This window comes from Lactuca serriola, chromosome 8 (assembly GCF_051521515.1).
Source record: "Lactuca serriola cultivar US96UC23 chromosome 8, Lser_US96UC23_V15, whole genome shotgun sequence".
Taxonomy (NCBI): Eukaryota; Viridiplantae; Streptophyta; class Magnoliopsida; order Asterales; family Asteraceae; genus Lactuca; species Lactuca serriola.
The window spans coordinates 247,744,926-247,757,736 of NC_136415.1; the positions used below are offsets into that span (position 1 = coordinate 247,744,926).

Genomic DNA, 12,811 nt, shown 5'->3' on the forward strand with positions numbered 1-12,811 from the left:
CTTTCCGAAGTTCCCACGACCCATATCCCGGCCTCGAGCAAACCCCCAAGCCTCAAATCTATAACTTTAGCTGCTAACCTCTCCTGCTCCACCCACGGAATATAACGAGTACCGATCATAATCCTGATCCTAAATAACTACAACACTCTATTCATCAGAATATGTCCCAGAACTAAGAAGCTCGACAAGCTCCTCCCCTTGCCGTCGTTACAGCCTCCAAAGCTGCCACGACAACCGTCTCAGCAACGTATGCATGACGCTCGACAAAATACTCTACCATGGCGATCTTGAAAGACCCAATCATCTTCGGAATTTATCCCCGAACAATCTCGATCGTCTCCTCCAAGAGGATCTCCCTGACAAGATCCTCTGACAGTGCTGGCCTATCCTGGCTGCCAGCTCCCGATCCTAACCTGGATCCGGTCATAAGACGTCTCGTGACCACCATTCTGGCAATACACAAAAAGATATCTAATAACATATATAATGACACAAAAACAACTCCAAAACCCTACCCTAGGGGTTATGACTTCCTTGTTACGCGTATGGGTCCTGTGCTTTCAGTAGTACGGGCCCATACTACCTTCCACGCCTACCCATATTTGTCTTAAGTATCATCACAATGCCCTAATAATATACATAAATATAGCAAATGCTTAAATCCTCACTCCTAGAGGAATGCTATACATCTCATAATTGGCCTCCCGGCCTCTCACTACCCACTCAATCCATGAAACTTCCACCGAACCTGCAGCATTAGTGTATACTAGTCATACATAACGTTGGAACTGATAGATTTTCGAATATCCAATTCTACTCTAAGGTCGAATCAAACATTCTCAAAATATAAGATCTTAATTATGCACAGCCGTGATGCATACACTAAACAACTATAGTAAGGATGTCAATCTCATATAAGGAAAACCCTAGGCTAATAGGCATCATGAAATCAGGCAATTCTATCATACAATTCTTGAAGATCCCTAGCCTAGTACTAGCATGCTGTTCTAACATCTCACATAATCAAATAACTTGTGTGGTATTTTGGGGTCTACTTACTGGCTCTGGCTGATCGTACCCTCTGCATCCTCCTTTACTTATTTCGAAAACCTTTTGTAAACCATTTTGAAAATCCCTCCTTGATTTGAGACTGGATTCACACGAATGTTCCTGCAATTCACTCAAACCAAGGCTCTTATACCAACTTGTAACACCCATAAAATTTGAGCCAATTTAAAACATTTTATTTCATTAAAAAAACATTAAGTTCATACATCTTGTTTTCAAAATACTTTAAACATCAGAGTATCCCCTAGAACCATATCACATAAGTAATAAAACATGAGGAGCGGTATGATCATGCCTTCGCCTTGCCATAATCTCCTGAAGTACCTGAAACAATACATTGAACTGTAAGCCCAAAAGCTTAGTGAGTTACCCCTAAAATACCAACCACATACCACCATAATCATATCATATCATATCACAATACAGAATAGCCATGCCTCTCAAGTCTGCAGTGTGACTGGTCCGCCCTCAACAGGCCTTCAGTCCACCTGGTCCACTCTCTGAGTCTGCAGTATGACTGGACCGCCCGCACCGGGACTTCAGTTTATCTGGATCTACCCGAGCCTTCGGTATGACTGGACCGCCATACGGGCCTACAATCTATCCGGACCGCTCGTAGGGTATGTTGTCCATCAACACAAAGCAAATAACCATGTGTACATATAACAGGTAATCACATAACAGTCCGTAGGCAAACAAATCGATCTAGTAGATCATAAAGCATAGCATCATCCTAACCAGGATACTGACCTAACGGGTCACTAACATAGCATCATCCTATAAACTAGGATACCGACCTAAACCAAGTCACTAACATAGAATCATCCTATATACCAGGATACCGACCTAAACCAGGTCACTGACATAATACTGTCCTAATTACCAGGATGCCGATCTAACAGATCAATAAGCACATCAACAGTACAAGTACGGATATCAGATATAACTATCTCACAGATCATAAATATAGCAATCTCTCATGACCAAAGCGTTGACCTAACCAGGTCACTAACATACCAATCCTAACGGATCATATTAGCATAACAACATACTATCTATTCTGATACCAATCTAACAAATCATAACCACATGTAGCATACTGTAACCAAGATAACAACTAAAAGGGTCGGCCTTGGTGCCTTAGAACCTATTGATATAGTGAGGATAACTCACCTGCAATTGCCAACTGAAAAGATAAGACCAAGCTGCTCCGACCACCGACACTATCTTCACCACAGAACACTACCAAAGAACCAATTCCATAAATACCAATATTACCAAAGTACCCTTGGAAGTCAAGCTGGTCAACTCTTGATCAAAGTCAAAGTCCTCAGTCAAAGTCAACCTTCCTGATTGACTTTACTTGCCGAGTCAACCCGTCGACTCGCCGAGTTCCCATACCCAAAAAACTCTCATAGCACAACCTAACTCGCCGAGTCGCCCCTAGACTTGCCGAGTCCAACGATCTCTGAGTCACATCCTGTCCAACCCACTGAGTCGCCAACCGACTCACTTAATCCAAGGCTTTAACCAAAAGTGGTTGGGGTTCTACGACCTGACTCGCCGAGTCCAAGAATATACTCGCCGATTCCAAGGCAATCTTCAACAGACTTGTCGAGTTGTTCTTCCAACTCGCCGAGTCCATGCACATGTTTATACAACTCGTCGAGTACACCCATGTGACTCACCGAGTCTCTCCGGTTCTCAATCCATTCAGAGGCTTTTCGAGCCGTGCAAGGGCTCCAATCCATAGATCCACCCTTCTACAATCTAACCCTCACATAAAATTGCAAACTTTACGTGAAACCAAGGAGATATTGGCCCAAAACACACTAGGGCTTGGGTTTTAGATTAAGGGGAACAACTCAATGACTGAAACTTTATAACATTCTAGGCCATCATAAGTCTAGATCTGGAGTAGCAACCTCAGATCTAAATACCAAACCCAAAATAGATCTCAAACAAGCTAAGGAACTCCACATCAACCACCAAGGATGAACCAAAAAGGAAAATAGCTTAAGATTATGGCTTCTTACCTCTGAAATGTGCCCAAACAGATGTAGATCCCAAATCCACAAAAGGCCCTTGATGCTAGCCTCTAATTCTTCAAGCTCCTTACACCAAATTCCTCTTCTAAGCTCCAATTTCCTCAACAATGAAGTCTCACACGAAATTAGGGTTTTTCTGGAACTCTCTGGGGATTAGGAGGCTGGGAGAAGGACATAAAGTCCTTTAAATAGGGTGCAACCCTCATGATTAGGGTTTTCTCATTCCAGCACCAACTCATCGAGTACAGCTTCCGACTTGGCGAGTTGGCCATTTAATCCGCGATCAATCCCGCTCCGACTCGACGAGTAGCATACCTAATCGTCGAGTAGCTTCCTTAATTTACACTTAGCATCCTTCAGTTACTTGTTTCCGAACTTGGGATGTTACAATATATCCCTCAGGAAGGAAAATAACTACCTTCTGAGCAAAGGATATCTTAAAGAAATCCTACGAAAAAGGAGCGAAAGATCCAAGGAAAAGGAACAAGATGCTGCAAGATCCTGGAAAAAACCAGAATCCCCTCCTTCGGAAGCCAAGGTAATTAATGTTGTGGGTTCTGATATTTGTGGAACTTTTTACTCTGAATCAAAAAGACACGCTAAGGTATCAAAGGTAGAGAAAGGACCAAGACCCTGAAAGAACACATAGATAACAAGAGAAAAAGAAATCACCTTCGATGAACAGGATAGAGAGGACATCCAAGATCCTCAAAATGATGGGTTGGTGATAACTCTCTACACCACCAATCACTTTGTCAGAAGGATCCTAGTAGATAGAGGATCCTCGGTGAGCATTATACTCTTAAATGCTCTAACCAGGATGAACGTCTCGGAATCTAAGAAAACAAATCCTCAGTGTTGATAGGATTCAGCGGTGAAACGAAGCATACGATTGGAAAAGATCAAATGTCCTATCTACATCAAAAGGGTAAAGTCTATGTACCACTTTTGTGTTATTGATGCTTTGTCTTCCTATAATGTTATACTAGGTGGACCCTGGATCCATAACATGAAAGCAGTGTCGTCAACATACCACTAATGCATCAAGATGCCTACCCCATGGGGAATAGTGAAGATAGTCGGTAATCAACAAGAATGTAAAGTGTGATATAAGACCTCGATGAAGTCTTCAACAACACCATGATAAGCATAGAAATTAAAGAAAAGGGTACAAGACGTACTAGAAGCAAGAGAACAAGACATAAAATTAGTGCCCCTAAACCTTTAGGATCCTAAAGCCAGAGTCCTCAAAGGATCCTCAATACCAAAACAAATCGAGCAAGACCTGGTAAAGTTATTAAAAAAAATAAAACCTTCGCATGGAAACACGATGATATGACAGGTATAGATAAAGACATTATAACTCACAAAATCAATGGAGATCCTTCTTTCAGGCATGTACATCAAAAAAGAAGGAAATTCGAAACCGAAAGAAACCAAATCATTCAATAAGAAGTTGAAAAACTTCCCAAGATGGCTAGTCAATGTGGTGGTGGTACAAAAGAAGAATGGAAAATGGAGAGTGTGTTCGGATTACATGGATATCAACAAGGCTTGCCTTAAGGATCCTTTCGCTTTGCCATACATACAATCTATGATAAATTCCACTGCAGGTCATGAGCTACTAACATTCATGGATGCCTCATTTGAATTCCAAAAAATACAAATGGAACCATCCTACCAAAAGGATATTGCCTTTATAACGGTGACATCTTGGAATTTAGGTCATAAACTGCGAACGACTAAATTACAATATATCTTTTTGTAATTTAACTCATTGAGTTTTAGTGAATCTAATGTGAAATAAATAAGTTAATTTCAAATGTTATAAGATCTCAAATGATACCTTACTTCCAAATATGTAAACTGTCAAACGAATCAATCAACTCAAACTGCAACACTAGTTAATGCATCTAAAAAACTAAAAATTTGTATTAAGCAGTTATGAGCGAAGCAAGCATTAAAAACTTATAGTACATGCTCCCCAATTTCCGAAAATATAAAAAAAATACAAAACGGATTCTGTATGCAAAAGATAAAACAGTCTTAAGAAAACATACAGTAAAACACTGGTTTTCTTTAATCGAGTAAAACCGAATTGATCCGTTGAGGCACGTGGACACCTCCGATCGAAATTCCCAGAGCATTTTTGGACTCAAGCTATAACCTAACATTTAATTTCATACTTAAAATATTTTTAGCAAAAATATTTGCAAAAGTCAAAAAATCGAGCGTAACGGGGTATTTAGATGGGAACTTTAAACGTGATTTTTCGGAGTTCCGTAACTCGAAAAATTAATCCGTTTGAGTTTTTGGAATCCTTGAATTAAATTCTATCTAACAGCATGTTCGGAAAAATTTCTTGACATCGGGATATCGATGCACCCAATTATGTGTGTTTTGGGCAATTAAAGGAGTTAGGGCTTTATGTGGGACCTACTAGGTTATGAGAGACAAAAATCTCCAGCTATTCTCACCCCCCCCCCCTCCTCACACCCCACATGACCTTTTTCTTCCTTTAACCTCTCCATGTTGCTTACACTCTTCACTATATGGTACCAAGTATGGTTTAGGGTATGGATATTGTATGCATGTGTGTGAGTTCTTTAGCTATAAAAGAGAGGCATATGCAACCTCATTTAACACACAAATCACTAGCTCAAACACCTCTCAATCTCTCAATCCATATCTCTCGATTTCAACAACAACACCACAATAACACCACCCAAAACCACCCTTACCCCCCCCCCCAAACACCACCTTAGCCGCTCTCATCTCCTTCCTTCATTGAAATCCGCCCAAAACAGAAGATAAAACCGGAAGCAACAGCCATCGAAAGCCAAAACACCAATACATGCCACCTCATTATTTCTGTCATCATGAATCACCGCCACCACCATCTGTGAACTGTAGTGTTGCTATTTAACCTTCCCTTATGCTCCTCTATCTCCCTCCTATTGTGTTGCTACCAGGAGAAAAAAAAGGAAACGAGCCAGCAAGCCCTGTCACCCCCTCCCACTCTACCCTTCCTCACCACCGGTCACCACCGTCATTAGCCTTCATTCACACCACCGTAAGTCCGTTCCACCTTTGTTTATGATTTTGTTCCAGTCGAAATGAGAAATCGAAGTCCCGAGCATTTTTTTGTTGGGTTTTTTTTGTCGTTCGTATGCATGATCGAACACAGTTGGAGGAGGATGATGACCACCTCCACTATGCAAACTTACTTGCCAAATATTCACTTATACCCAATTTTTAAATTCGTTACCAGTTCAGTCCCAATAGTCCTAAACTCCACTTTAAATTATCCATAAAACCCCCACCTATCAAAATCCCTTACAAACCTAGTCCAAAGTTTGATTTAAATATGGCAATTTCTACCTCTACTCGAAAATATCCTTCCAAGCTAACCCCAAAACCTTAAATTTTAAATTTAAATATTCAAAATCCTATCCCGATGTGGAAAACCTTTTCAAAATAAATCCAAAATTGTAACATAAAATTTTAATAATTTATCTTTGGAAAATTATTAAATAAAATTTGATTAAATAAATTTTTGGAAATTATTAAATAAATTTTGGAAATTATTAAATAAATTTTAGTTTAAATAAATTTATAAATAAGTCCTATAATTTAGTTAAAATACCAAATAACCTTCAAAATTTAAATTTATATTGAAACTTCTTAGGAAACTAAATTAATCCCGAACTTTCAACTTTAGACAACATGTCCCGGTTCTTTCAACCAATACTCAGAATAAGTCGACAATCACATTTTAAGGTGTGTTACAGACTCTCTTTTTGTATTTTTACATGTTTTGGGGGAAAATACATGTGCAATATGATATAATTCATACATAATTCACATAAAATACTATTATTTTATGCAAATGCTATACTAGTCATGAAATAATAGCTTGACATTATATTTCATGAATACTAGTTTCCAATATCAAGATAATCATATGTTATGTTGTTAAAATACTGCAACTATTAAAATAACATATGCCTTACTACTACATAGTTTATTCAAGAAGGCATACTTAAATATTTATCCATTATGCTTTTATAAACTCTTTACAAATTCATTATGACTAATAACTTATCCACTTATAAGTTAGGGCTAAGAGCTTTTTCAACTACCTTAGTTAAAGGCTTTTAGTGAGACTATATTAATTAGCTAAGCCTAAATACTTAGTATACCCACAATACTATAATCGTAAATCTTTAGAGCGAAATACATATGCATAGATCTGTATGACATTGACATCCCCACATGTGGTTGCTATCTACAACCTTGACTGATCAATCAAAGCAGGTGATAAGTGTCTATAATCGTCACAACAACGTATAATGACGTGGCATAGGGGGTACATACAGTCACATAGCTCGGTTAGGGAACTCACTATAAACATTAACTAAATTCTCTATCTCTCTCTCTCTCTCACTATAAACCATGGATTTGGTTGATTTCAAAGCTATTTTTAAGTATGGATTAACTTATGATACATTTTGAAAATGGAAATCTTATTTACAAACACTATTTTGATACTTACATAGAAACTACTTTTTAGACATTTTAAAAGTATTATATTGTTGTTAGCAGAAAATATTTGACTCTCCCCAAACTTATGTTGATTGTCAAACTACATGTATTCTCAGGAAATTAGTGATTTCAAGCATTTTATACAATGAAAAAAAATCATGGATTGTATGCAATTTAAATTATAGTTTTTGTTATGTTAAGCATATCTATTATGGCAATTCATGTATTACTATTATTTGTAAGAACCCTATATTCAAACTTAAAGATGGAATACTAATGTTGTTTTGTTTATTGTTGTACTTGTGCTATATATTCAGTTTATTTGTGATCCATGAACTTAGTTGCACAGCCCACCTCGACCGGGGGTGTGACAAATTGGTATTAGAGCTAAGTTGGCTACAGAGAACTCGTATCCTCAAAAGAGGAAATACAACTATAGCAATAAGATCCTAATAAAAGTATTATTATTAATTACACTACTTCTTGGCTATGTACGATATGGGGAATTTGGTTTGAAGGGCCACATAGGGTTGTTGGATTTTAGAACAGCTTAATTCATAAAATTATCCTGCCCTCCGGTGTTTCCTGCTGGCCCTTGTCTATACATATTAGCCTCGGAATACAGTTTTTTTAATAATACCACAAAACTCACCAACAATAATATATAATAGTTATATGTATACTCTGACTAACGATGAGAACACTTAACAAAATTTTTAACATCCCTTCAACTAAAACTACCAACTCAACCTTTTAGGTCAGACGCCTTAATTAAGGTTAGTACTGTACATAAGCCATACCATAAATGACCCTGGAACGCGTGCCTATGTTATTTTTGGTTAGGTAGGTGCACAACCAACCTTGAGCAAGGAGTTTGACAAGCTACAACGGTTGAGAGGTTTAGAAGTTGAAAAATGTTCTCAAGATCCGTTGCAGATACCTAGTACCTTAGAACCTTTTGTGTTAACCACTTATGCAAATTTAATGCATTTAAAAACTTACTAACAGACTTAAAACCCTTTTATATAGATGGAAGACATACCCAATGACCAAACAGCATGGATGCAGATTGCAGACCCCGGCGAGTTACATGAGATTCCGATACATCTAGTTGGGGATCCATATTTCCCACAGGACGCTCCGGTTGCCCCCGTAGATATCACGAAGGAAGAGTACCCATCTGAGGACAAGGAGGAAGATGACCCAAAGAGGAGGAGGTGCCTGATGATGAGGGCATACTACAGGATGCCCATGAGATTGAGGATGGTGGCCCCATTGAGGAGGGCCTTACTGATGAGGAGCCTGCCCTTCCTACCCCACCATCCTCACCGCCTAGATTGCACTACCAGCCATATCCCCTTCATGGAAAGGGTCCCCATCTGATGAGGACCCCGAGGATGAGTGCTCCACCCCCCCCCCTTACCATTTCGATCCTGTTGCACATGTTTCCCGACCCACTTGTGGTCAACTAGGGAAACAGACCATGCCCCACGAGCCAACTTGGCTCCCAGAACTCCTCCGCAAGAACACAATTACTGACATTCCGCCATGATTTGAGATTTGTGATTCTTCACAAACGCCACTCAGGGACGACCCTAAGAATGATCTTATACCACACCTTATGTCTCAGACCGATCGGCTAGCAAATAGAGTCGAATCTCTAGAGATTTTTGTCATGGACTCAGGCTCTACTTCACTAGGGCACCGAGTTGACAGACTATATGAAGAGAAGAAGGAGGATACTAAGGCCATATATACATTTTATCATCATATAGGTGCTAACCGCATCGAGGATAATGCCATGAATGCTCACTATAGAGCACAAGACTACAGGGTACAAATTCTCAAGACCCGACTTGTTGCAGTTGAGCACCAAGAATTTGTTGCTACACAAGAGAGACGTTATATCTTGGACCGGTTAGAGGAGTTTTTCCTCTATATGATGTCACATTTAGGGAGATAGATGCTTCAGCTAGGGCTGCTTGTTCCCTAGGGTAGGGTTAGAACTTTTGAGGAATAGCTTTCGTTTTGCAAGTGTTTATCATTACCTAGTTTTTATTAGATCTTTTGTAAATCTTTTCCATTTCAAACTTTACATGGTTGATACTTTTGTAACCAAAAACAAGCAGTTGTAATGAAAATATTCTAGTATTTTGTTAAATGTTTGCAGTTGTTATGTATTTCTTGCAAAACATTATATCAGATAAAAATTTCATATTTTCACTTGGAAATTTGTAGGATTTCGGGAAAAAGCAAACTTAATGAATACAAAATGCATGCATACTTGTTATAAATACATAGTGAAAAATAACTTAGCATCTCCATCATATTAGGAAAAGGCCTCCACGAAAAGTCCACGAGTTCGTCCACCACCAACTCCCTTAGGCAACAGAAGGAGTGCCACAAAAGTAACTTAAACATTGGTAGAAACTTCAAACCCTGGAGGAGCTCCAGACATACCTATTGAAAACCCTCCATTTCAAATTGACCCTACTTTAATGCAGACCTTGCTCGATCAAGGAATTGCTACATCTTTAGCCACCTATGAGGCCGCCAGAAATGACAACACTGGGAATAATAGGAATGGTGGCGAACCTCTAGTTAATAATAAAAAGCACTCTATAACTTATTCATAAAAAGATTACATGGGTTTTCAAGCCTGATATTTCTATGGCATGGAAGGGGTTGTTGGCCTATCCTGCTGGATAGAAAAGATGGAGGCAGTTTTTCACATCAGTTATTGCCCCAATGACTATCGGGTCAAGTACGCTACCTACACACTAATGGACTCCACCTTAACTTGGTGGAATAATCATGAGAAGTCCATGGGGATCTCTGACGCCTACTCCATGGGCTAGGAACCTCTTAAACAGATGATAATCAAGGAGTACTACCTACGAAAGGAAGTTTAGGCTCTGGGACAGGAGCTTTGGAATCTAACCATTCAAGGATCAAAGGTGACTGCCTAGACCTCCCGATTCAATGACCTTGCTAATCATTGCTCGAGAATGGTGACCCCAAAAGACAAAAAGACAGAGAGATATATTTGGGGACTAGAATCACCAGTCCAAGGTCTGGTTACTGTATCCAAACCCTAAACTTTTGACAGTTCCAAACAATTGGCCTATCAGTTGACTGAGCAATGTATTCGTCGAGGTACCATGGCCCCGTCAAAAGAAAATAAACAAGTTGAGAATACAAATAGGAAGTTCCATGGAAAGTCATTACATAACTTCAAGCATCGCAATCCTAATCCAGAACCTGTAATAGTATATGTTGCGGTTACAAACACTCCCATTCCAACAATTCCTTACTCTGGAACCCTACCTCACTGCACCAAATAAAACTACCGTCATGTTAGAAATTGAATGACCTACAACAACGGCAACTTAAGGGGTCACATTGCTAAGCTTTGTAGAAAAGCCCCAAACAACACAACCCCAACTACTGCTACAGGAGGAAGTTGAAACTACTTTGAATGCAACCAACTAGGGCATTTCAAGAAAGACTACCCTAAGTTGAAGAATCATGGTAGTAAAGGAAGGGAATTCGTGATAGGTGCAGGAGATGCAAGCAAGGAACCAATTGTGGTTACTGGTATTTTTCCTATCAACAATATTCATGCTTTTGTATTATTTGATACTACTGCCGATAGGAACTTTATTTCCCACAAGTTTAGGAGAATGGTAAATCATAAATCATGCAAACTTAATGAAGCTTACATGGTAGAAGTAGCAAATGATCAAATAGAAATCACCTTAGACATACTCACCCTGGATAATCACGTTTTCCATGTTAACTTAATGCCCATGACCATTGGAAATTTCGATGTGATCATTGCAATGGATTGGTTATCAACCCATCGAGTAGAGATTCTATGTTATGAAAAGGCTGCACGATTACCCTTACCAAACGGCGAAGCCCTTTTGATTTACAGAGACAAGGCAGGGAAGAACCTGAAAGTCATCACTTGCATAAAGGCAAGAAAGTATTTACAGAAGAGATGTTTTGATTTCTTGGCCCACGTGGTGAATACGCAATACAAGGGTAAGGAAATCAATAATATACCACAAGTGTGCGATTACCCGGACATATTTCCAGAAAATCTATCTGGAGTACCTCCAGTTAAACAGGTCGAATTTCGAATCGTCCCAATTTCGGATGCATCTACTTATCGTCTGGCTCCATCGAAAATGCAAGAACTATCCAGTCAACTTCAAGAACTTCTTGACAAAGGTTTTATTCTACCAAACTTCTCTCTATAGTGAACCTCGATATTATTTGTCAAAAAGAAGGATGGATCGTTCAGGATGTGCATCCACTATTGAGAGTTGAATAAGATCAGCATCAAAAACTGGTATCCACTCTCGAGGATCGATGACATGTTCGACTAGCTGCAAGGATCATGCTACTACTCGAAGATCGACCTAAGATCTGGCTACTATCAAATTAGATTTCAAGAAGCAGATATTCCAAAGATGACATTCCGAAATTGATATGGTTACTATCATTTTCTGGTTATGACATTTGAATTGACCAACGCACTAGCTGTATTCATGGACCTTATGAATCAGATGTGTAAACCTTACTTGGATAAATTCATGATCGTCTTCATCGACGATATATTGATATATTCACGATCCAAGGAAGAACATGGCCAACACTTACATTTAATTATGGAATTGTTAAGAAAACAGAAACTTTATGCAAAGTTGTTGAAATGTGAGTTCTAGATTAACAAAGTGTATTTCCTTGGCCATGTGCTCAGCAGTAAAGGAATTCATGTCGATCCCGCGAAGAGTGATGTCACACCCCAAAACCGTAACGGCGGAAACGTTCTGGGGTGGAGGACGTCATGTCAAGTATCACAACACATGCAGTATAGTAATCAAAGTACAACAACCATTGCATTAATAGTAATAATTTTACATAGGTTACATTTAGCGACGACATCAAGAGCAAAATACAGAGAATAACATATAATGCATCTTGGTACAAGGTTGTCTTCGCGAAAGCACCCGAAGTGTACCTGTCTACCGATGACCTGAGAATACAAGTTATTTTGAAAGCGAGTATCAACATTTTAGATACTGATGAGTTCATAAGTATTTAATGACATTGGTATAAATACATGTTTTACTTCAAAAATA

The 12,811-nt window shown here is 39.0% G+C and overlaps 1 protein-coding gene across 1 annotated transcript; it reads left to right on the forward strand.

Annotated features, from left to right (window-relative positions):
• Nucleotides 1–11,344: 11,344 nt before the first annotated feature.
• Nucleotides 11,345–11,926, forward strand: LOC145068005 (uncharacterized). The gene has a single exon (XM_079015012.1). It carries the CDS (start codon nt 11,345–11,347, stop codon nt 11,924–11,926), a length of 582 nt encoding a protein of 193 aa, XP_078871138.1.
• The last annotated feature ends 885 nt before the right edge of the window (nt 11,927–12,811 follow it).